At 33.8% G+C, this 24,119-nt stretch overlaps 1 protein-coding gene across 1 annotated transcript; it reads right to left on the minus strand.

Moving 5' to 3' along the window:
* Positions 1-11,758: 11,758 nt before the first annotated feature.
* Positions 11,759-22,583, minus strand: LOC137645605 (pituitary homeobox x-like). The gene is made up of 4 exons (XM_068378402.1): positions 22,445-22,583; positions 17,906-18,044; positions 16,790-16,856; positions 11,759-14,608 (listed from the first exon to the last, which is right to left on the minus strand). Exons 1-4 carry the CDS (start codon positions 22,509-22,511, stop codon positions 14,015-14,017), a joined length of 867 nt encoding a protein of 288 aa, XP_068234503.1. The 5' UTR covers positions 22,512-22,583; the 3' UTR covers positions 11,759-14,014.
* Between the last annotated feature and the right edge of the window lie 1,536 nt (positions 22,584-24,119).

The following is a 24,119-nucleotide window of genomic DNA, read 5'->3' on the forward strand; positions in this document are numbered from 1 at the left end:
TATTTGTGATAGGCTACTGAGGTATTATAGGAATGTTGAATTATAATACGAATCGGAAACGTTGGCTGCATGAGCTGAAGTAAACAAACCTTCGAAAGAGCAGCCAACGGCGCCAATTAAGAACTAATTTAGTTATCGTTATTATTATTATATTTTTACCATTTGTTGAGATTAATACTATTGTTATATTTTATAAAATTTACTTAAAAACTGGTACAAGTTTTAAAATCTCAGATAAATATGATTAAAAATATAATATTAATGCATTGTCGATGGTAAGTTGATATCGTTTCTCCAGCCAGTCATGGTCTTTTGAAAGCAAACCGTTGTGTCCTGCTCAGTTTTTATGTTTTTTCGGGCTTAATTTGGAGAATATTGTTTTGATTATCCATTCCAGTGATAATGGGTATGTTGATAACCCTTGTGCATCCACTTCGAGCGTATCTTCATCGTCAAAAGCTAGATTTTAGATCGTAAAGTGGCAGGATCGTGACATTGGCCAAGAAAGTTTGAGAAGACGAGTGAACCTTCCAGTGTTGCCAGATGGGTTAGTGTAAATATCCCCAAAACTCGTGATAAAAAAATCAGCAAAACAACCCAAAAATCCCCATTTTCACAAATATATATTCTTCTGATCACGTAGGCTTTACTAATATAGAAATTATTCACTATACTTCACATAAGTGCAAGAAAACTAATTGCAGTAATGTAAAGGTTTAGTCGCCTTTGTTTCTTCTCCATAGAAATTTTTACAGAATATCCCCATCAGACATCCAAATTCCCCAAACCTAGGGATAATTCCCCATATCTGGCCACAGTGGTTTCTGATGTTTCTCATAATAAAAGTGTTGTTTTGGTGTTGGCAATCATGGATCGAATCTGGACTATATTCACCTGACAATACTCAACGTTCTCCACTGCACGCTGAACGTAAGTACTGTAATCTCTTGTTGCTTCGTAACAACGTTCCTTTTACTGTAGTGTCTTGTAAGATTTTCTCCCCCAAACAACAATACGTTCATTCTGGCGGTTTTTGCTACATTGCTTATGTTGCAAGAAAGGTAGTTAGCAAGCGTATTATGTTGCTTGCTTGCAAGATATTTTGTATATAAGAATCTCGTTAGCTTTCCCACGTTTAATAACAATAATAACAGACAAATTTGTTGCAGTTTTTTTCCTTCAGCAAGCATGCATTAACTTTCATTTTCAATGTCATCAAAAGCCCTGTTTAGTTTATTGTTCCACACCACTTAAGTACATTTTTTATGATTTGAATTTTTAATATATTTTGCTCAAAAACTCTGCAATTTATCATTAGTATCATGCAATTCACCTCATACTTACCTTGTTTGCCTTATATCAATGTTTCTGTTATCGTAGTTTGTTTTAGGCTTTTATCTCTTGAAACAACAATTCATAGAATTACATTCATAGGTTTTTTTTTTTTTTTTTTTTTTTTTTTTTTTTAACAGTAGGCCTACCTATGTTGCAGGGTAGGAAGCATATTTGGTTGCTTGCTTGCAATTTTTTTTTGTTTATTTAAGATTGTTTTATTACTAAGTATTTTGGTTCCAAGCAGAAAAGTAGACCTACTTTTATTTTGCATGGAACATCAAAAGAAATCTTTACTTCATTATTCTACACCATTTAATACGTTTATGTTTTAATTTCTAATGTGATTTACTGTGAAATTTTGGTTAAAAGTATTTATTGCAATTTCAAGCAACTGCAAGCAATTTTTTAAGAGGTATAATTTTGTCATTATTATTGATTTTTACAGCGCAATTCACTGTATCATACGCTTTCACAGAAAAAAATAATCTTAATTTTGTTGGAAACTCAATGAATGATGACGTTTTGAATATTGCCAAAGTTAAACTTGATTTTCCCCATTTAAAAGAAAAAGTTTCTTTAAATCGCAGAGATACAGAGATGCATTTCTCAAAGGTCGATTCCAGCCTTACATAAGAACCAATTCCCGGGAATGGAAAACCAGTGTCCCATTCCATAATTGCAAATGACGTCACTTTAATCAGCATACTATTGATATCTAGAACTGAGGTTCGTTGTATAGCTTGCTAATGTAGATGAAGGGGTTGGGAGAGGTAGCTCTTGCGTTTATTACAACCAAGAAGAGTGATTGGGGTCGACGAGTTCTCTCTCTCTCTCTCTCTCTCTCTCTCTCTCTCTCTCTCTCTCAGACACAGACACAGAAACACACACACACACACACACACAACACTCAATGTGATAATTTCTTTACATACAAAATAGCAAATACTTGGAACAGACTTCCAGCGGATGTAGTAGACAGTAACACGGTAAACGAATTGAAGAAAAGGTTAGACAGGATCATAAACTAATTCTTTCTACTCAAGAGCAATTGGAGTCTCATCGAGAATAGACTAAAAATAACAAATCTTGAGTGTGGGACTCTTTATGCTTAACAACCAACTTGGACTCATTTCAAAAGTGTGAAATGCAAAAGTACACTATTTGTCAGAATTGGTTTTGTAGTTTACATAATTTATTTTTCGAGTGATTGAAAGATAGGTCTCGAGAGAAATTCTCCTTATCACTATTGATGGAGTAACTATATCTATATATCAATTTGTCTTAATACTTAGTGTTGGAGTTTAGAGTCTAATATCTCCCCTTTATAGCCTAATAAAGGAAAAGTGTGCTGCTCTATATATATATATATATATATATATATATATATATATACTGTATATGTGTATATATATATATGTATATATATATATATATATATATATATATATATATATATAGATATATATATATGTATATATATAAATATATATATATATATATATATATATATATATATATTATAAAACAACACAATTTTATATATACATATATATACATATATATATATACATATATATATATATATATATATATATATATATATATATATACTTTATTATTTCCTATCACGCTGAGGGACATAGCTAAACGTATGACTACTCGGTCCCTCCACAACCCCCAAATTAATGGGGAGAGGAAGTAGTCACACCCTGATGAGAGGGTGTACCCAGAGAAGAACATTAGCAAGCCACAATCTCTCAGATATTGCCGAAACTGCCATGTTGTAGTTAGGAAAAGGGGAGCTGGTGGGAAGGGTTGATTCTTTGTGCTTGTATGAGGACATATCGGTCTAAATATTTGTTATTCATATTTGACGGGTCACGTACACTAAAGTTGCCGCAGAGCTTCCAGGCGAAATAATACCCATGATGACGTCATAGTCAATCATGTTGTGTCCCTCGACTATAGTATTCTATAAACTCCCTTTTAAACTCTTAGGGATTACCATACCCATAGACTCCATTTTAAACTCTTAGGAATTACCATAACCATAGACTCCCTTTTAAACTCTTAGGGATTACCATACCCATAGACTCCATTTTAAACTCTTAGGAATTACCATAACCATAGACTCCCTTTTAAACTCTTAGGGATTACCATCACCATAGACTCCATTTTAAACTCTTAGGGATTACCATAACCATAGACTCCATTTTAAACTCTTAGGGATTACCATACCCATAGACTCCATTTTAAACTCTTAGGGATTACCATAACCACAGACTCCATGTCAAACTCTTAGGGATTACCATAACCATAGACTCCATTTTAAACTCTTAGGAATTACCATAACCATAGACTCCATTTTAGAATCTTAGGGATTACCATAACCATGGACTTCATTTTAAACTCTTAGGGATTACCATAACCATAGACTTCATTTTAAACTCTTAGGAATTACCATAACCATAGACTCCATTTTAAACTCTTAGGAATTACCATAACCATAGACTCCCTTTTAAACTCTTAGGAATTACCATAACCATAGACTTCATTTTAAACTCTTAGGAATTACCATAACCATAGACTCCATTTTAAACTCTTAGGAATTACCATAACCATAGACTCCATTTTAAACTCTTAGGAATTACCATAACCATAGACTCCCTTTTAAACTCTTAGGAATTACCATAACCATAGACTTCATTTTAAACTCTTAGGAATTACCATAACCATAGACTCCATTTTAAACTCTTAGGGATTACCATAACCATAGACTCCCTTTTAAACTCTTAGGAATTACCATAACCATAGACTTCATTTTAAACTCTTAGGAATTACCATAACCATAGACTCCCTTTTAAACTCTTAGGAATTACCATAACCATAGACTTCATTTTAAACTCTTAGGAATTACCATAACCATAGACTCCATTTTAAACTCTTAGGAATTACCATAACCATAGACTTCATTTCAAACTCTTAGGAATTACCATAACCATAGACTTCATTTTAAACTCTTAGGAATTACCATAACCATAGACTCCATTTTAAACTCTTAGGGATTACCATAACCATAGACTCCATTTTAAACTCTTAGGAATTACCATAACCATAGACTTCATTTTAAACTCTTAGGAATTACCATAACCATAGACTCCCTTTTAAACTCTTAGGGATTACCATAACCATAGACTCCATTTTAAACTCTTAGGAATTACCATAACCATAGACTCCCTTTTAAACTCATAGGGATTACCATAACCACAGACTCCATTTTAAACTCTTAGGAATTACCATAACCATAGACTCCCTTTTAAACTCTTAGTGATTACCATAACCATAGACTCCATTTTAAACTCTTAGGAATTACCATAACCATAGACTCCATTTTAAACTCTTAGGGATTACCATACCCATAGACTCCATTTTAAACTCTTAGGGAATACCATAACCACAGACTCCATTTTAAACTCTTAGGGATTACCATAACCATAGACTTCATTTTAAACTCTTAGGAATTACCATAACCATAGACTCCATTTTAAACTCTTAGGGATTACCATAACCAGAGACTCCATTTTAAACTCTTAGGGATTACCATAACCATAGACTTCATTTTAAACTCTTAGGGATTACCATAACCATAGACTTCATTTTAAACTCTTAGGAATTACCATAACCATAGACTCCATTTTAAACTCTTAGGGATTACCATAACCACAGACTCCATTTTAAACTCTTAGGGATTACCATAACCATAGACTCCATTTTAAACTCTTAGGGATTACCATAACCATAGACTTCATTTTAAACTCTTAGGAATTACCATAACCATAGACTCCATTTTAAACTCTTAGGGATTACCATAACCACAGACTCCATTTTAAACTCTTAGGGATTACCATAACCATAGACTTCATTTTAAACTCTTAGGAATTACCATAACCATAGACTCCATTTTAAACTCTTAGGGATTACCATAACCATAGACTTCCTTTTAAACTCTTAGGAATTACCATAACCACAGACTCCATTTTAAAATCTTAGGAATTACCATAACCATAGACTCCATTTTAAACTCTTAGGGATTACCACAACCACAGACTCCATTTTAAACTCTTAGGGATTACCATAACCATAGACTCCATTTTAAACTCTTAGGGATTACCATAACCATAGACTCTATTTTAAACTCTTAGAGATTACCATAACCACAGACTCCATTTTAAACTCTTAGGGATTACCATAACCATAGACTCCCTTTTAAACTCTTAGGAATTACCATAACCATAGACTCCATTTTAAACTCTTAGGGATTAACACAACCATTGACTCCCTTTTAAACTCTTAGGGATTACCATAACTATAGACTCCATTTTAAACTCTTAGGGATTACCATAACCATAGACTCCATTTTAAACTCTTAGGAATTACCATAATCATAGACTCCATTTTAAACTCTTAGTGATTACCATAACCATGGACTCCATTTTAAACTCTTAGGAATTACGATAACCATAGACTCCCTTTTAAACTCTTAGGAATCCATAACCATAGATTCCATTTTGAACTCTTAGTGATTACCATAACTATAGACTCCCTTTTAAACTCTTAGGAATTACCATAACCATAAACTCCATTTTAAACTCTTAGGTATTACCATAATCATAGACTCCATTTTAAACTCTTAGCAATTATCATTGTCATAGACTCCCTTTTAAACTCTTAGGAATTACCATAACTGTAGACTCCATTTTAAACTATTATGGATTACCATTGCCATAGACTCCATTTTAAACTATTAGGGATTATCACAACCATAGACTCCATTTTAAACTCTTAGGGATTACCATAACCATAGACTCCCTTTTAAACTCTTAGGGATTACCATAACCATAGACTCCATTTTAAACTCTTAGGGATTACCATAACCATAGACTCCATTTTAGACTCTTAGGAATTACCATAACTGTACACTCCCTTTTAAACTCTTAGGAATCCATAACCATAGATTCCATTTTAAACTCTAAGGAATTACCATAACCATAGACTCCCTTTTAAACTCTTAGGAATCCATAACCATAGATTCCATTTTGAACTCTTAGGAATTACCATAACCATAGACTCCCTTTTAAACTCTTAGGGATTACCATAACCATAGACTCCCTTTTAAACTCTTAGGGATTACCATAACCATAGACTCCCTTTTAAACTCTAAGGAATCCATAACCATAGATTCCATTTTAAACTCTTAGTGATTACCATAACCATAGACTCTATTTTAAACTCTTAGTGATTACCATAACCATAGACTCTATTTTAAACTCTTAGTGATTACCATAACCATAGACTCCATTTTAAACTCTTAGGAATTACCATAACCGTAGACTCCATTTTAAACTCTTAGGGATTACCATAACTATAGACTCCCTTTTAAACTCTTATGGATTACCATAACTATAGACTCCCTTTTAAACTCTTAGGAATTACCATAACCATAGACTCCCTTTTAAACTCTTAGGGATTACCATCACCATAAACTCCATTTTAAACTCTTAGGAATTACCATAATCATAGACTCCAATTTAAACTCTTAGCAATTATCATTGTCATAGACTCCCTTTCAAACTCTTAGGAATTATCATAATCATAGACTCCGTTTTAAACTCTTAGGGATAACCAGAACCATAGACTCCATTTTAAACTCTTAGGAATTGCCATAACCATAGACTCCATTTTAAACTCTTAAGAATTACCATTACCATAGGCTCCGTTTTAAACTCTTAGGAATAACCATAACCATAGACTCCATTTTAAACTCTTAAGAATTACCATTACCATAGACTCCATTTTAAACTCTTAGGGATTACCATAACCATAGACTCCATTTTAAACTCTTAGGAATTATCATTGTCATAGACTCCCTTTTAATTAAACTCTTAGGAATTACCATAACCATAGACTCCATTTTAAACTCTTAGGGATTACCATAACCATAGACTCCCTTTTAAACTCTTAGGAATTATCTTTGTCATAGACTCTTTTTTAAAACTCTTAGGAATTACCATAACCATAGACTCAATTTTAAACTCTTAGGGATTACCATAACTATAGACTCCCTTTTAAACTCTTAGGGATTACCATAACTATAAACTCCCTTTTAAACTCTTAGGAATTATCATTGCCATAGACTCCCTTTTAAACTCTTAGGGATTACCATCACCATAAACTCCATTTTAAACTCTTAGGAATTACCATAATTATAGACTCCAATTTAAACTCTTAGCAATTATCATTGTCATAGACTCCCTTTTAAACTCTTTGGAATTATCATAATCATAGACTCCATTTTAAACTCTTAGGGATTACCATAACCATAGACTCCATTTTAAACTCTTAGGAATTGCCATAACCATAGACTCCATTTTAAACTCTTAAGAATTACCATTACCATAGGCTCCGTTTTATACTCTTAGGAATTACCATAAACATAGACTCCATTTTAAACTCTTAGGAATTACCATAACCATAGACTCCCTTTTAAACTCTTAAGAATTACCATTACCATAGACTCCATTTTAAACTCTTAGGGATTACCATAACCATGGACTCCATTTTAAAATCTTAGAGATTACCATTGTCATAGACTCCCTTTTAAACTCTTAGGTATTACCATAACCATAGACTCCATTTTAAGCTCTTAGTGATTACCATTGCTATAGACTCATTTTAAACTCTTAAGGATTACCATTAACATAGAATCCATTTTAAACTATTAGGAATTACTATTACCATAGAGTCTATTTTAAACTCTTAGGAATTACCATTACCATAGACTCCATTTCAAACTCTTAGGGATATCCATTACCGTAGACACCATTTTAAACTCTTAGAGATTACCATAACCATAGACTCCATTTCAAACTCTCACGGTTTATTATTAGCATAGACTCCATTTTAAACTCTTAGGCCAGTACAGTGGTAACGTGTTTGCCTAGCATTCGTATAGCAGCAGATCCCAGCCTGGACCATGAGTTTAAGCTGTTTACTTGGTAGGCCGCTGCTGTGGTTGGGCACCACAGTGGGAGGTTGGGTTTGCCTGGCTGACGTTCTGGTGAGTATCTATACAGATGAAACTTGAACCAAAACCAGACACAATTACCTTTTCTATAGATACATTTCTAAGCTCTTAGAAATTTTTCCAAGAGTAAAATAGATATTGTATTCTCTACCTTTTACTTCAGTACCGAAGATATGAAACCAAGTTTCAGCTAGCAATCTTCTGGTTTGAATTAGATATTCTTGACTTGGATTATCTATGTGGGGCTAAAATAAAATAACCTTTTCTCTACTGCTTTTTGAATTAGTCTTATATGATATATTACTTTTTCTAACACATGGACAATCCTGAATCAAAATAATTCATCTACCAATAATTCAAAAGAATATAACAGTTTATAAAAGACATTTCTTGATGTTGTAACTCACAAAATATTAAGTTAAGCTTTGAATCTGATAGGCAATTTTTTTTAGACTATTGCAAATTATAATTCTTTTTTTACCTCTGCCAACAAAGTTGGGAGGAGGTTATGTTTTCGCCCCTTTTTGTCTGTTTGTGAACAACTTCCTGGCCACAATTTTACTCATAGAGTAGTGAAACTTTCGGGGATTAATTTTTATGCTGAGACGTGGAAGTAATTTAATTTTGAAAGTCTTAAGTCAAAGGTCAAGGTCAAGCCGAGCAAAAGGTCGTTTGTTTTTTAACAACTTCCTGGCCACAGTTTCCCTCAGAGTAGTGAAACTTTCAGGGATTAATAGTTATGTTGAGACGTGGAAGTGATTCAATTTTGAAAGTCTTAGGTCAAAGGTCAAGGTTAAAGTCAAGGTCGAGCAAAAGGTCGTTTGTTTATGAACAACTTCCTGGCCACAATTTTACGCATAGAGTAGGGAAACTTTCAGGGATTAACAGTTACGCTGAGCCATGGAAATGGTTCAGTTTTGAAATTCCCAGGTCAGAGGTCAAGGTCAAGGTTGAGCAAAAGGTCGTTTGTGTGTGTGGACAAGTTCCTGGCCACAATTTTACTCATAGAGTAATGAAACTTTTAGGGATTAATAGTTACGATGAGACATGGAAATGATTCAGTTTTGAAATTCCCAGGTCAGAGGTCAAGTTCAAGGTCCAGCAAAAGTTCGTTTGTGTTTGGACAACTTCCTGGCCACAATTTTACTCATAGAGTGATGAAACTTTCAGGGATTAATAGTTATGTTTAGATGTGGAAGCGATTAAGTTTGGAAATTCCCAGGTCAAAGGTCATGGTCAAGGTCAAGGAAAAGGTCGTTTGTATCAACAAACTTCCTGGCCACAATTTTACTCCTCGAGTAGAGAAATTTTCAGGGATTAATAGTTATGTTGAGACGTGGAAGTGATTCAGTTTGGAAATTCCCAGGTCTAAGGTCATGGTCAAGGTCAAGCAACAGGTCGTTTGTGTGTGGACAATTTCCTGGCCACAATTTTGCTCCTAGAATAGAGAAACTTTCAGGGATTAATAGTTATGTTGAGACGTGAAAGTGATTCAATTTTGAAAGTCCTTCTAAAATGTCTCTATCCCGGTTTTATTTTGTTGACTTATGTTTCATCATATGATAACGCAGTATAGGTATAATGAAACGAAAAAAATAATGAAATTATGTACTTTATTAAACCATACAGGAATACAATGCGGACATTCAAATCTTTACCTAATATTCCTAAAATTAAATGGTCTATACACAAAGTGGCGGAGGAAACAGCAATATGTACAACTTATTTCTCAGAATATGAGATATGATAGTGGAATGTACACTGAGAGAGAGAGAGAGAGAGAGAGAGAGAGAGAGAGAGAGAGAGAGAGAGAGAGAGAGAGAGAGAGAGAACCCTCGAAAATCAAATAAGCTGATGAAAAATAATTGAATATTAAGCGGAGAAACTAAAGCAAAGGCTGATTAAGAATCTGAAGTCTAAAATGAGAGAGAGAGAGAGAGAGAGAGAGAGAGAGAGAGAGAGAGAGAGAGTATAACCTATGGAACGTGCTCTCTCACGCTGCCATACCTTACTAATGAAAAATAATACAAATCCATAAATATCGCCTAATCATTTCAAAATTAAAATAAACCATGAGGGTTCTTATAGAATAACACAGAATACAAGAAATATTTCAGGATTCAAAACAAGTAGTGGCGTTACAGAGGAAACGGGGGTATGATGACATACGAGAAATAATGACGATGGTCTTAACTAGCACGACGTAAGGTTGATTCACACTGCGCCGTCGCGTCACATCACTTCACGTCACTGTCACGTCACGTCACCGTTCCGTCAACCGAGTATGTATTCACACTATTCATCACGTCAGCGTCTCACCACGTCAGGTCACCGTCACATCAACCGTGTATGTATTCACACTATACATCACGTACCCGTCTCGTCACGTTATGTCACCGTCACGTCAACCTTGTGTGTATTCACACTACAACTTGCGTCACATCCCGTCACGTCACATCACCGTTCCATCATCTGTACTATGTATCACACTATTCATTACGTCACCGTCTCGTCATGTTACGTCACAGCCACGTCAACCGTGTATGTATTCACACTATACATCACGTTACCGTCTCGTCACGTTACGTCACCATCACGTCAACCGTGTGTGTATTCACACTACACCTCACGTCACATCACGTCACCGTCTCGTTACGTCTCCTCATCGTTCCGTCAAAAATCTCTTCCATGTAAATAAAAGGAAGTGTTCACACTAAACGGATTTTTTCGGAGAATGTTTTGACGTGACGTATCGTGACGTGACGTGACGTAACGTAACGTGTCGTGACTATGCAGTGGTAATCAGCCTTTACCATTACGGCAATGCAAAGGGGGTGTCTATCAATGAAATGTCTGATGGAGATGGGGAAAACATGGTTTAATTATTCTAATTGTTTGTTTATAAAGTTATTACAAATATTATGAGAAACATTGATGGATGATTCAAATCGTTGTAAAATTAATTACAAGTGAACATTACGAATTGTGGTAAAAGCTTAAAACAATTAAAAGGTATGAAAATAAAACAAGAACTTAAAAGCTGCTCATCAAAGACCGTAAAATGTAAGAGAAAAGTCTAAATATATCTGTAATGGAAGAGCTAAGCATGACAATGCAATAAAGAATAAACAATACACTGTTAAAAAAACAACGTAATTTTAGTCTAAAATTCTCCGTAAAAATATACAGTTCTCAGCCGTATTTCAGTAAAATACAGGCGACCGTAATTTTTACCCTCCTTGTTATTATCTTTTACGGGTTGGCGATCGTAATATCACTCCTTTTAACTCAATATATCAGTTTTTAAAACGGTAAATGCCTGGCAACATTTGGTCAGGATTTTTACAGCAAATTTTTAACAGTGTATGTAAGAAAAACTACTTTATTTGAGCAAGAAAGATGACCAATAGAAAACTATACTCTGCGTTCATCGGATTCTACACACTTTCAGCTCCTGGTCATTTCTAAATTCAAATGCGAATAAACATTAAATAATAAATAAATAGTCTGGTTCCTGAGAAGTAAAAGCGTAAAAACTCATTGAATAGTTGTTCGAAAAGGTGTGTTGACTTCTTAACTTTTAATTGGCCAGTTCAGGTGTAAAGAAAAAACAAAAATAAACAAGCCCTTTTATATCTTGTGCAGTTGCATACTACACTGTTAAAAATTACCGTGATTAAAGGAAAATTCTCCGTAAAAATATACTGTTCTCATCTGCATTTCAGTAAAATACAGGCTAACGTAATTTTTACCGCTCTGTTATTATCTTTTACGGGTTGGTGACCGTAATATCACTCCTTTACCCCTATATATCAGCTTTTAAAACGGTAAATGCTTGGCAACATTTATTCCAGGATTATTTTTACAGTTTTTTACGGCAAATATTTAACAGTGTAGTCAGCATCATTGCGTAGAATTAATATTAGTTACATCAGTAGTAATTCAAAAGGTATCTTTTAGAGCAACATTTGAAAATTAAAAATCATTACAACAAAAATAAGTAGATCATGTGATTTAATGTAAAATCTGTGATCAGAGCTCTACATCTACTAAAACAAACAAAAAAAAAAAAATAAAAGAATCTTGACTTCTCTCTCTCGTACGTGGCGCAAGTTTGTGTGTGTGCGTTTGTGTGTGCAAGCAACTTCCCTAATGAATGAATGATTTGAAGTTCTCTGGCATCCACAACTTCCATAACCTAACCAAAGTAATTGGAAACAGAAGATTCATGGCACTATGCATGACTAAGATCAAAGGTTTAAAAAAAGTATTTATTTACAAATGACATACTAGATGACAAGACGGTAATTTCGTATACCTTTCGGGCTACGAAGCTGATACTTGTATTACTTTAGAAAAATCTCCACTCTCGTCACATACACATACTAAAAAGGCAATGGTTTTGTTCAAGATAAGAAAAATTAATTTTTTAGAGGTGACAAACTAGATGACAAGACGGTAATTTCGTATACCTTTCGGGCTACGAATATGATACCTGTATTACTTTAGAAAAATCTTCACTCTCTTGTCACATACACACATGTACTCAAAAAAAAAAAAAGTAATGGTCTTGTTCAAGATATATGTATATATACACTCTTGGGCTGCATACTAACATGTATTATACATATAACGTAGGTTAATCTCCTGTTTCGTAATGAGAAATCGATGAAAGGAAATTATCCTAAAATAAAAGGAGAGGTGATATATGATATACATTGTTGATGCATGTCTCTGGGCGCAATGGTGGTGATGGTGGGATACTCTCATACTCGCGACAAGAAAAAAATGTCATGTGCTAGGAGTGAATCATGAAGGTACAGTATGGTTAACTAGAATTATTGTTACCATTACAGAATTCCTGTATTTACACATTACCATAAATAAAAAAAAGGAGATGCATCGATTAAACTATTTTTGTATTTTTTTTTTAATTTTTTGGCTCCATATACATAAACATATGGAAAGAACAGTTCAGTTTCTACAATAGTATGCACTTGTGCACTGGATAAAACTTCTTAAATCAGTCTTCCATCTTGGGAATATTTAATAATTAAATCAATGGAGGAATATCGCCTTTACAATAAAAATAACCAACAGTTGAAATTACATAAAAAAATTCCCCTTTTACTTTAGGGAATTCATTCATAATGATTGCATTGGCAACAGCAGCAACAACACCCATATTTTCAGTTCTCTTCCGAGCCAAGACAGAATCAACTGCCTTAGCTTTTCCTTCTCTATATTAAGAACTTCTCGTGGAACTTAGGGTCCAAAGAGCGACATATTTCGTCCGTTGGTCAGTCTAACATTGTCGTGGACAAACCAGAATTTGTCCACGAGTTGATGAGCTTCCTCAGCTGCAGAAGAAGAAGCTGCTGCGGCAGCAGCAGCAGCAGCAGCTGTAGGAACAGCTGCAGCGGAGATAGAGGAGTTAGATGAAGAGGTCTGCCCGGCTTCATCTCCCCACAACTCCGCTTCTTCGGCGGCTACGAGCGCTTGAGAAGCGATGTACTGACCCGCGTCGAATGTAACGCTATTGGGACCAAATCTGAATTCCAGTTCCTTTTCTTGGGGCGTGTGCCGCCATGGCCGTTATGCGATCACCGTGTTCATACACGAAAACTTGTCTGTGGGACCACCAGCTGCTGCGAAAAAGGCGTTGTTGTCGGGCGCTGGTGGGGACCGAGTGTCTGTACCCCCGCTGGAGTACGAGAAAGCTGGCGAGTGAGACTTGGCCTTGAGGCGAAGCGAGGCGATGGAAGAGGACATGGAGGTGGTCTGATCGCGGTACACGTAAGGTGGCGTTGGGGCCGGGTAGGGACACGGGGCACCGCTGGAGCCTAAGGAGGAGGACATTGAAGTGGGCATCAAGTTAGCGGAGCCACCCATGCCCTGTGTAGGGGTCTGGAAGCAATTGATGGGAGACATCGCTGTGGGTTGTTGGCTCATGAGGGGGTTCATGTTGACTCCGTTGAAGCCCCAAGCGAAGCCTTTAGCCCCTAAGGGTGGAGGGGTGACCTTAGCCCAATTGTTGTACGAGGAATAGCCAGAGTACAGCCCGTCGTCAGGCCAGGCGAGGCCGTTTAGCTGAGCGCCCCAGCCTCCCTTCAGGTCTCCTGGCATGGCTGCTGTCATGGCGTGGCGTTCTCTCTTCCGCCACTTGGCACGACGGTTTTTAAACCAAATCTGGAATTAAAAGTTTTTAAATAGATGTTAGTTTGGCCTTTGAACAAAATCAAAAGAAATAAAAGTTAGAAAAAAATTAATTGTTCTAAACTCTTACTGATATAGATAAAAACTTAAATTGCATAGTTTCGTTTTTTTATTATTTTGGGTTTGAACAAAATCAAAAGAAATATAAGGTTAAAAAAGTTGAATGTTCTAACTTTATATAAAAATTGTCTTTGATTGCATCGAAAAGTTTTATTAGGCTGGACTTTGAACAGAATCAAAAGGAAAAAAATGTAGATTTGAAAAAAACTAAATATCATAAACTCATATATAAACTGTCTTTCATTGCATCGAAAATATCTTTAACAAAATTAATTTTCGATTAGCTATATATCTAATATGCAGGATTGTTATAAACTTATTATATAGCTTAATTTTTATCTAATACATTGTGTTACATTCGTGACGTCTAAAATTAGTTTTTTTTTACATGTCTATCAGACGGCATTTTTATGAACTAGATAATAGTTTAAGGAGCCAGTATCAAATGTGATAAAAAGTATAGAAAGCCTATAAAAATTCTTAACATATAATGGGAATTATCAGTGTAAAATCATTTGTTCATATTTACAAATATAATAGATTCTGTCCTTTTCAAAATCCATGCAATGACCGAGAGAGAGAGAGAGAGAGAGAGAGAGAGAGAGAGAGAGTGCGTGTGTGTGTGTAGATGTCCTTTTAAAAATCCATGCAATGAGAGAGAGAGAGAGAGAGAGAGAGAGAAAGAGAGTAGACGTCCTCTTCAAAATCCATTCAATGAGAGAGAGAGAGAGAGAGAGAGAGAGAGAGAGAGAGAGAGTGTGTGTGTGTGTTCAGATGCCCTCTCCAAAATCCATGCAATGAGAGAGAGAGAGTTTAGATGCCCTCTCCAAAATCTATGCAGAGAGAGAGAGAGAGAGAGAGTTTAGATACCCTCTCCAAAATCCATGCAGTGAGAGAGAGAGAGAGAGAGAGAGAGAGAGAGAGAGAGAGAGAGAGAGAGAGAGAGTTTAGATACCCTCTCCAAAATCCATGCAGTGAGAGAGAGAGAGAGAGAGAGAGAGAGAGAGAGAGAGAGAGAGAGAGAGAGAGAGAGAGAGAGAGAGAGAGAGAGAGCTCGTAGAACAATATGAGCCCGCTGACATTTACTCCGGTGATATGTAACGAAGGGGCTGTTTGTTGAGCTTTCTATCAAGCTTATCAAGCTTTAGATTACGCTTAAAGCTAACAAAGGACGACTGGAGGGCAATCATTTATAAAGCTTTTGAACGCAGGTTGTTGTAGCTTTGCACGTAACAAATTTGGTAATGTTTAATAGAACGTTCACCACAGCACCTCGCACCCAGATAAGTCATTGATTAATGAGAGCGACTTGTTACCCAATGCTAGATTGTTCATTCTCCTTTTTTTTTTATCAGGTTTCAATTTTATATGAGGGCTGTTCACCGCCGATGGAATTGTCTTCGTTTCGGTCGACAAATGGACTCTTTATTTAGGTTTTAGCCCTTCGAAATGCTCCTTTTGAAGCTGGGGGCATTGCTTGTTTGCTAGACTAATTATCAGAGGGCTGAATCAATTGCTGTAATGGGTGGTGATTATTCATTCTGGTTTTTAATTGAGTTCGTTGGTCGTATGATATATATACATATATGAATATACAAATATTTTATACATACGTATTAAACATATATATATATATATATATATATATATATATATATATATATACATATATATATACATATATACACATATATATACGCATACATATGTACATATGTACACATAAATATGTATATATATATACACATATACATATGTATATATATACATATACATATGTATATATATACACATACATATGTATATATATATATACATATATACATATGTTTATATACATGTACATATACAGTATAATATATATATAATATATATATAATCTATATATATATATATATATACAAATGTACATTATATATATATATATATATACAAATGTACATATATATATATATATATATATATATCTATATCTATATGAAAAATAATGAAATGCCACTCAGAGAGAGAGAGAGAGAGAGAGAGAGAGAGAGAGAGAGAGAGAGAGAGAGAGAGAGAGAGATTCTAAAAAGATATTTTTCTTGCAACACTTACCCTCACTTGTGCTTCTTTGAGGTTTAACCAAAGGGCTATCTCTTCTCTAGCACTCAAATCTGGATACCTGATCAGGGAGAAAAAAAAAACAGTAATTAATAATATAAAGGTGATGGTTAAAAAAATGCTAAATACACTGGTTTAAATATGAACATCTGTACATATAAGCAAAATTAGTTTTGGCTCCCATTAGTAACTTCATGCATTAAAAGATAGTCTTGGATAGTGCCATAGCCACTGTACCATGGTAGTTCACTGTCTTGGGTTAAAGTTCTCTTGCTTGAGGGTACACTCGGTCACACTATTCTGATTTATTTTTCTTCCTCTGGTTTTGTTAAAGTTTTTTATAGTTTATATCGGAAATATTTATTTTAATGTTGTTACTGTTCTTAAAATTTTATTTTTCCTAGATTCCTCTCCTCACTGGGCTATTTTCCTCGTTAGAGCCCCTGGTCTTATAGCATCCTGCTTTTCCAACTAGAGTTGTAGCTTAGCAAGTAATAATAATAATAATAATCAAACAAACATAATCAGTTATTTTATAAGATTAAAAGCTACCTTAAGATGAGAAATCTTGTTTACTTAAAAGCCTCTAAGCTTCTATATATGCAATGAGTGCCTTCAAAACAACACTGGTATGATGTCAAGCAACTGGAAGCTGTTCGTAGTATCTTCATTGGGTAAGGAAATAAGAGTCAGACGTACTCATTGAAAAGAGCATTTTTACAAGATAAGGTCATAATTATTTTACTAAAAAATATAAAATAGCATGGCTAGAGAAAAAAGAGAAGAGGATGTATAAAATAAAAAGAGAAGAAGAGAGGGGAAAAGAATAACAGCTTCGCGTACGCATCGAGAATCTTTTTTTACAAGATTAGATCACATTGATTTTACTAAAAAAAAAAAAAAAAAGTTAGCGTGGAGAGGGAGAAAAAGAAGAGGTATAAAATAAAAAGAGAAGAAGAGAGGGGGGGGGGGGGAGAATGGGAGGGAAACCCTGTTAGGAAAGTAGGTAAGGACACGACTTTAGGTTAGGTTAGGATATATGGGAGAAGGTTAGGTTAGGTGGCGTTTTATGTTCCTGTCCGTCGTTATACAAACGCTCCGAAGACTGACCTATTTCTGGCAAATGTGGCTTCCAGCTCTTGCAACTGTTGTGATGTGAAGTGGGTGCGTTGTCGGCGCTGACGTTTCTTCTTGCTTTTGTCGTCCTCGGATTCAGCTGAACAAGACTGTGATGGCTTCTCGCCAACGTCTGTAAAGAGAAAAGAATTAGTTTTAGAGTTTCAGTTGCTAACATTTTTAAATGGCTTCTCGCCAAAATCTGTCAAGAGAAAAGAATTAGTTTTAGAGTTTCAGTTGCTAACACATTTTTAAATGGCTTCTCGCCAAAATCTGTAAAGAAAAAAGAATTAGTTTCAGTCGCTAACAGTGTTTTTTTAGATGGCTTCTCACCAACATCTGTAAAAAGAAAAGAATTAAGTTTTAGTCGCTAACAGCGAGTTTTTTAAACGGCTTCTCGCCATCATCTGTAAAATGAAAATAATGTTTAGTTTCAGTCGCTAAAACTTTTTTAAATGGCTTCTCGACAACATCTGTGAAGAGAAAATGTTTAGTATCAGTCACTAACACATTGTAATTGTTTTTAAATGGCTTCTCGAGAAAAAGATTGTTTAAGAAGGTTTAGTTTCGGTCGCTAACACAGTAAACGTGTTTTTAAATTTAAAGATTGAAAAATAAAATAAACCGTATAATAAGTGTATTTTAGTTATATTCGTTATATATGGCATCAAATGCGCAATAAACAGATAAATAAGATTTTTTTTTTAATATTTCAATGAGAAAAAAAAACAATATAGTAAGGTTTTTAGTTCTTTTCATGGTGATAGGTTAATGCCACCAAATGTGCAAGTAAGAAAAAATTAAAGATTGGTGAAAATTTTAGATTGTTAATTTCTACAATAAGGTCGATCGCCCATATTCAATATATTTTGACTTAGTGTCTACTAAAAAGGACATAAGTCTTTTTATAGTTTATATATGAAATATCTGTTTTAATGTTAATGTTTTTACAATATTTTATTTCAATTGTTCATTACTTCTTATATCGTTTATTTATTTCCTTATTTTCTTTCCTCGTTGGGCTATTTTTTCCCCTTGTTGGAGCCCTTGAGCTTATAGTATCTAGCTTTTCCAACTAGGGTTGAAGTTTACCTAATAATGATAATAATAATGATAATAATAGTAATAATTATAATGATGTTGATGATGATAACAATAACTATTAACTAATAATAATAATAATAACAATAATAATGATAATAATAATAAAAGATTTTTCCCTGTTGGAGCCCTTGGGCTTATAGCTTCTAGCTTTTCTAACTAGGGTTGTAGCTTAGGTAGTAATAATAATAAATTATAACAATAACAATAGTAATAATTCAATAAAATAAGACTTTGCAATAGCCAGTAATAGGTCGAAAATGCATATTTAAAGAAAATTTAAGAATGACAGAAATAGAGAAAAAGTTATCCAAATCATGGAAATGAAACTCCGCAGGAGGAGCACTGGAAACACTGCACTTTAAAAAATCCGTAATTTTAATCGGAAATTCTCCGTAAAAATATACTGTTCTCAGCCATATGTCAGTAAATAACAGGAGACGGTAATTTTTACACTGTTATTTTTTTCACGGGTTCGTGACCGTAATAACCTTTATTTCAATATATCAGATTTTAAAACTATAAATGTCTGGCAACATTTATTCCAGGATTTTTAAAGTTTAAGGAAATATTTTAACATGACTAAATGGTCTTTACCCAGAAATTCTCCGTAAAAATATATTGTTCTCAGCCGTGTCAGTAAAATACAGGCGACCGTAATTTTTACCCTACTTTCTTATGATCTTTTACGGGTTAGTAACCGTAATATCACTTCCTGCAAGTCAATATATCCCTTTTCTAAAACTGTAAAGGCCTGGGAACATTTATTCCAGGATTTTTACAGTTTTTTACGACAAATTTTTATCAGTGTATTGCGACCGTATATTTCTCCCTTCTTATTGGCCAACGTAACTGCGGTGTTTTCGTCCAATAGCAGCACGGCGCTGGGTCAAATGGCCCAAATTCCATAAATTTTAAGATTATGGAATAATAACCCCCCCCCCAAAAAAAAAAAAAAAAAAAAAAAAAAAAAAAGCTTGAGAAAAATGACTAACGCTTCAAACGCAACTCTAAATCATTTATGTTATGTTAGATAAACTAATATATGCGATATTTTATTTTAATTGTTCATTATTTCATATATTTATTTATTTCCTTATTTTCTTTCCTCAATGAGCTATTTTTCCTTGTTGGAGCCCTTGGGCTTATAATATCTTGCTTTTCCAACTAGGATTGTAGCTTAGAGCTTAGCTAGTAGTAGTCGTAATAACAATAATGAATAATAATACATGATTTTTCCCTGTTGGAGCCCTTGGGCTTATAGCATCTTGCTTCCCCAACTAGGGTTGTAGCTTAGTTAGTAGTAGTAGTGGTAATAACAATAATGAATAATAATAATAAATTATTTTTCCCTGTTGGAGCCCTTGGGCTTATAGCATCTTGCTTCTCCAACTAGGGTTGTAGCTTAGCTAGTAGTAGTAGTAGTAGTAGTAATAATAATAATAATAATAATAATAATAATAATAATAATACATGATTTTTTCCCTGTTTGAAGCCCTTGGGCTTATACCATCTTGCTTTTCCAACTAGGGTTGATGCCTAGCTAGTAATAATAATAATAATAATTGTTCAGCCCCAAATATAAGGTATTCTAAACCAAGAATAACAACAACAACAACAACAACAATAATAACAACAACGATGCCTTAACACCAAAATTTAAGATTTCCTTAGCTAACAACAACAGTAAAATCCTAATATTTGAATAGGATCTTCCGCTAGTCATGTATACAACGTTCACTATCCGCTTGTTATGAAGAAATGTCTTAAGTAGTCTTTAACCCGATTAAAGAAATACTTTGTAATTATTATTGTTATCATTACTACTTGCTAAGCTACAACCCTTACTTGAACGAAATTACGGGGTCAGGATATATTTGGAAATTAATTGCATTATTTTTTTCTTTAATATAATTTTTGGTCGTGAAATTTTAGATAATTTGCTGGGTATAAATGATTAATAGGGATATTAGTGAACATAATACATGCAATGAACATAAGTAAGGATATTTTCAATGTTTTAGAACTCGTACAAGATATAATTTTAAGTCTTACGATTATCTGAACGAAAAGAATATTATTCCAATTTTCAGATAATTCTGACATTTCTTATTTTATCAGCACTGCTAAATACCGCAATTTTAATCGGAAATTCTCGTTAAAAAATATACTGCTCTCAGCCGTATTTTCAGAAATAATGGCGACCGTAATTTTTACCCTACTTAATATCTTTTACGGTTGGTGACCGTAATATCACTACGTCAATATATCCGTTTTTTTTTAAGCGGTAAATACCTGGCAACATTTATTCCAGGATTTTTACCGTTTTTTATTTTTTATTTTATTTATTTATTTATTTTTTTTTTTGGGGGGGGGGGGGGCTGGGGGCAAATTTTCAACAGTGAGGAGTTCACAGAAAACCCTCTATTAATCTAAAGGTTCAAGATTTGATTTTAATTCTCAAGTAAAGACCGGTGTAAAATTCCTTGTACAAGAATCCTAAGTTGGCTTCATTAATTCCGGGACATTGACGTCTCCTTAGCTTTCCATGAAGTGTACCACAATTAATGATGCCAGCTGTACAATAATCCTATGAGTTAGATCTAAAGATTTAGCATTTAATCTAAATTCTTAAGTAAGGCACTGTATAAAATTCTCTGTACGAGAATCCCAAGACTTTAAAGAATCATTATTTGTTCAAATTTCTGAAGACAGGGTTTAAGATTCTCTGTACAAGAATCCAAGAATCATAAGAGTTAGCTCTAATGATTTAGTATTTTATCTAAATTCTTAAAGGCACTGTATAAAACTCTCTGTACAAGAGTCGTGTATGTCTTATATTTACTATTTGTTCAAATTCCTGAAGACACAAAGATTCTCTGTACAAGAATAGTAAGAGTTAGATTTAAAGGTTTACTATTTGATCAAATTTGTTAATTGAGCACGGTGTAGAATTCTCGCTCCAAGTATCCTAAGTTTAAATATTCACTATTAGATAAAAAATTCTCTAAGAATTGTAAGAGGGCTCCAAGTTAAAAAGAGTTCCATATAGTTAGTTTCTTTAAACCGTAACAGAGCAGTTCGGTAGAAACTAGATGACGTGCACAACCATTCGAAGAAATGCCTCTGTACCATGGTTTTCCACTGTCTTGGGGTATAGTTCTCTTGCTTGAGGGTACACTCAGGCACATTATTCTATCTCATTTCTCTTCACTGTCGTTTTGCTAAATTTGATAGTTTATATAGGAAATGTTTATTTTAACGTTACTGTTCTTGAAATATTTTATTTTTCCTTGTTTCCTTTGCTCACTGGGCTGTTTTCCCTTTTGGGGCCCCTGGGCTTATAGCATCCAGCTCTTCAAACTAGGGTTGTAGCTTAGCAAGTAGTAGTAATAATGATAATAATAATAATAATCCACTGCAGAACCTTACCGTTCACTTCATCACTGAAATATTCATCGCCTTCTCCCCTCACGGAATCAATTTCACAATCAGACATCTTCTCGTTGAGAAACACCAGAAGTCACCTATGGTACCTTTAAGAGTTCCACGAACTGTACTGAGAGCTAAGCTATTTTGCCATCCTATAAATGGCCACCGATAACCCTTCCAGGGGGAGGGGTGGGGGTGAGCAAGGCAGTTTAAGTCTGCTAATGATCTTGCCCCCCGTGGGCGAATGGTCATTGACACCTGCTTGTTAATCCAACTTCAACTACCTTTCTTCCCCATCCCTAGAAACCCTTCTTGCCAACTCGTGGATTATCTTTTTCACATGCCCTCTAGTATAGTCATTATATCTGCAGTGTCTTGGGTTAGAGTTCTCTTGCTTGAGGGTACGCTCAGGCTCACTATTCTATCTTATTTCTCTTCCTCTTGTTATTTTTCATTTGCACTCTCTTGGGTTAGAGTTCTCTTGCTTGAGGGTACACTTGGGCTCACTATTCTATCTTATTTCTCTTCCTTTTGTTATTTTTCTTTTGCACTGCCTTGGGTTAGGGTATACACAGCCTACAAGAAACTAATAGCATTATAATGTGTTCTTCTTGATTATTAATTTCGTTGTATCTCTTCCTTAATGAGCTTGATTTATTAACAATTTCTGTAGAGTGATCGTGAAGTTCGGGATATTTCGCTTTTTCGAATCACGCCACACTTTCATTTCCAAGCCTTAATTTAAAGCCTTCGGATATATATATATATATATATATATATATATATATATATATATATATATATATATATATATATATATATATATATATATATATATAATATATATATATATATATATATATATATATATATAGATAGATAGATAGATAGATATGTATACAAATATTGTATGCGTGAATATAATTCATTAACAATTTGTTTATGGCGATCGTGAAATTCGGAATATTTCGCCTTTTTAAATTTCAATTTAATTCCCAATAGATAGATAGATAATTATTTGAAGAGATAGGTAAATCAGATATATAGATAGGTAGATAGACATTATTTAAGCGAATATAACAACAGTATGTATATATAACTAGGATGTACTATATAAATGTATACATTTTCATAACAAGCAGAATTCTTTTAATGTTTTTCCCCTGTGTTTTAATACACATAGAATACTTGGGACCTACTTCTAGACTTATACATTTTCCTGGCATTTAAATTAAGAGTCAGACTTGAAAATTGTAAGGATAAAAGAATGCATTTTAGTTTGAAAAATATTTTGCCAAAATTACAAGGATAAATTAATGTATTCAAATTTATTGGTGAGAGATAAATCAAAAAAACTCTATTTCTTTGTTATATCTTTGTTCATCTTTCTAACTTGTTTTGTATATTATTATCATTGATGATAATAATGATAATAGAAAATAATAATAATCATCAACATTATTAGCATTATATTAAGAAAAATTATAGTTTTAACGGCATTAATTTTATATAATATTCTATATTTTAATATAGAGAAGATTATTTTTTATGATACTTTCCTTATTATTATTATTATTATTATTATCATTATTATTATTATTATTATTATCATTATTATTATTATTATTATTATATTATTATTATTGTTATTATTATTATTATTATTATTATTATT

This window comes from Palaemon carinicauda, chromosome 8 (genome assembly GCF_036898095.1).
Source record: "Palaemon carinicauda isolate YSFRI2023 chromosome 8, ASM3689809v2, whole genome shotgun sequence".
NCBI lineage: Eukaryota > Metazoa > Arthropoda > Malacostraca > Decapoda > Palaemonidae > Palaemon > Palaemon carinicauda.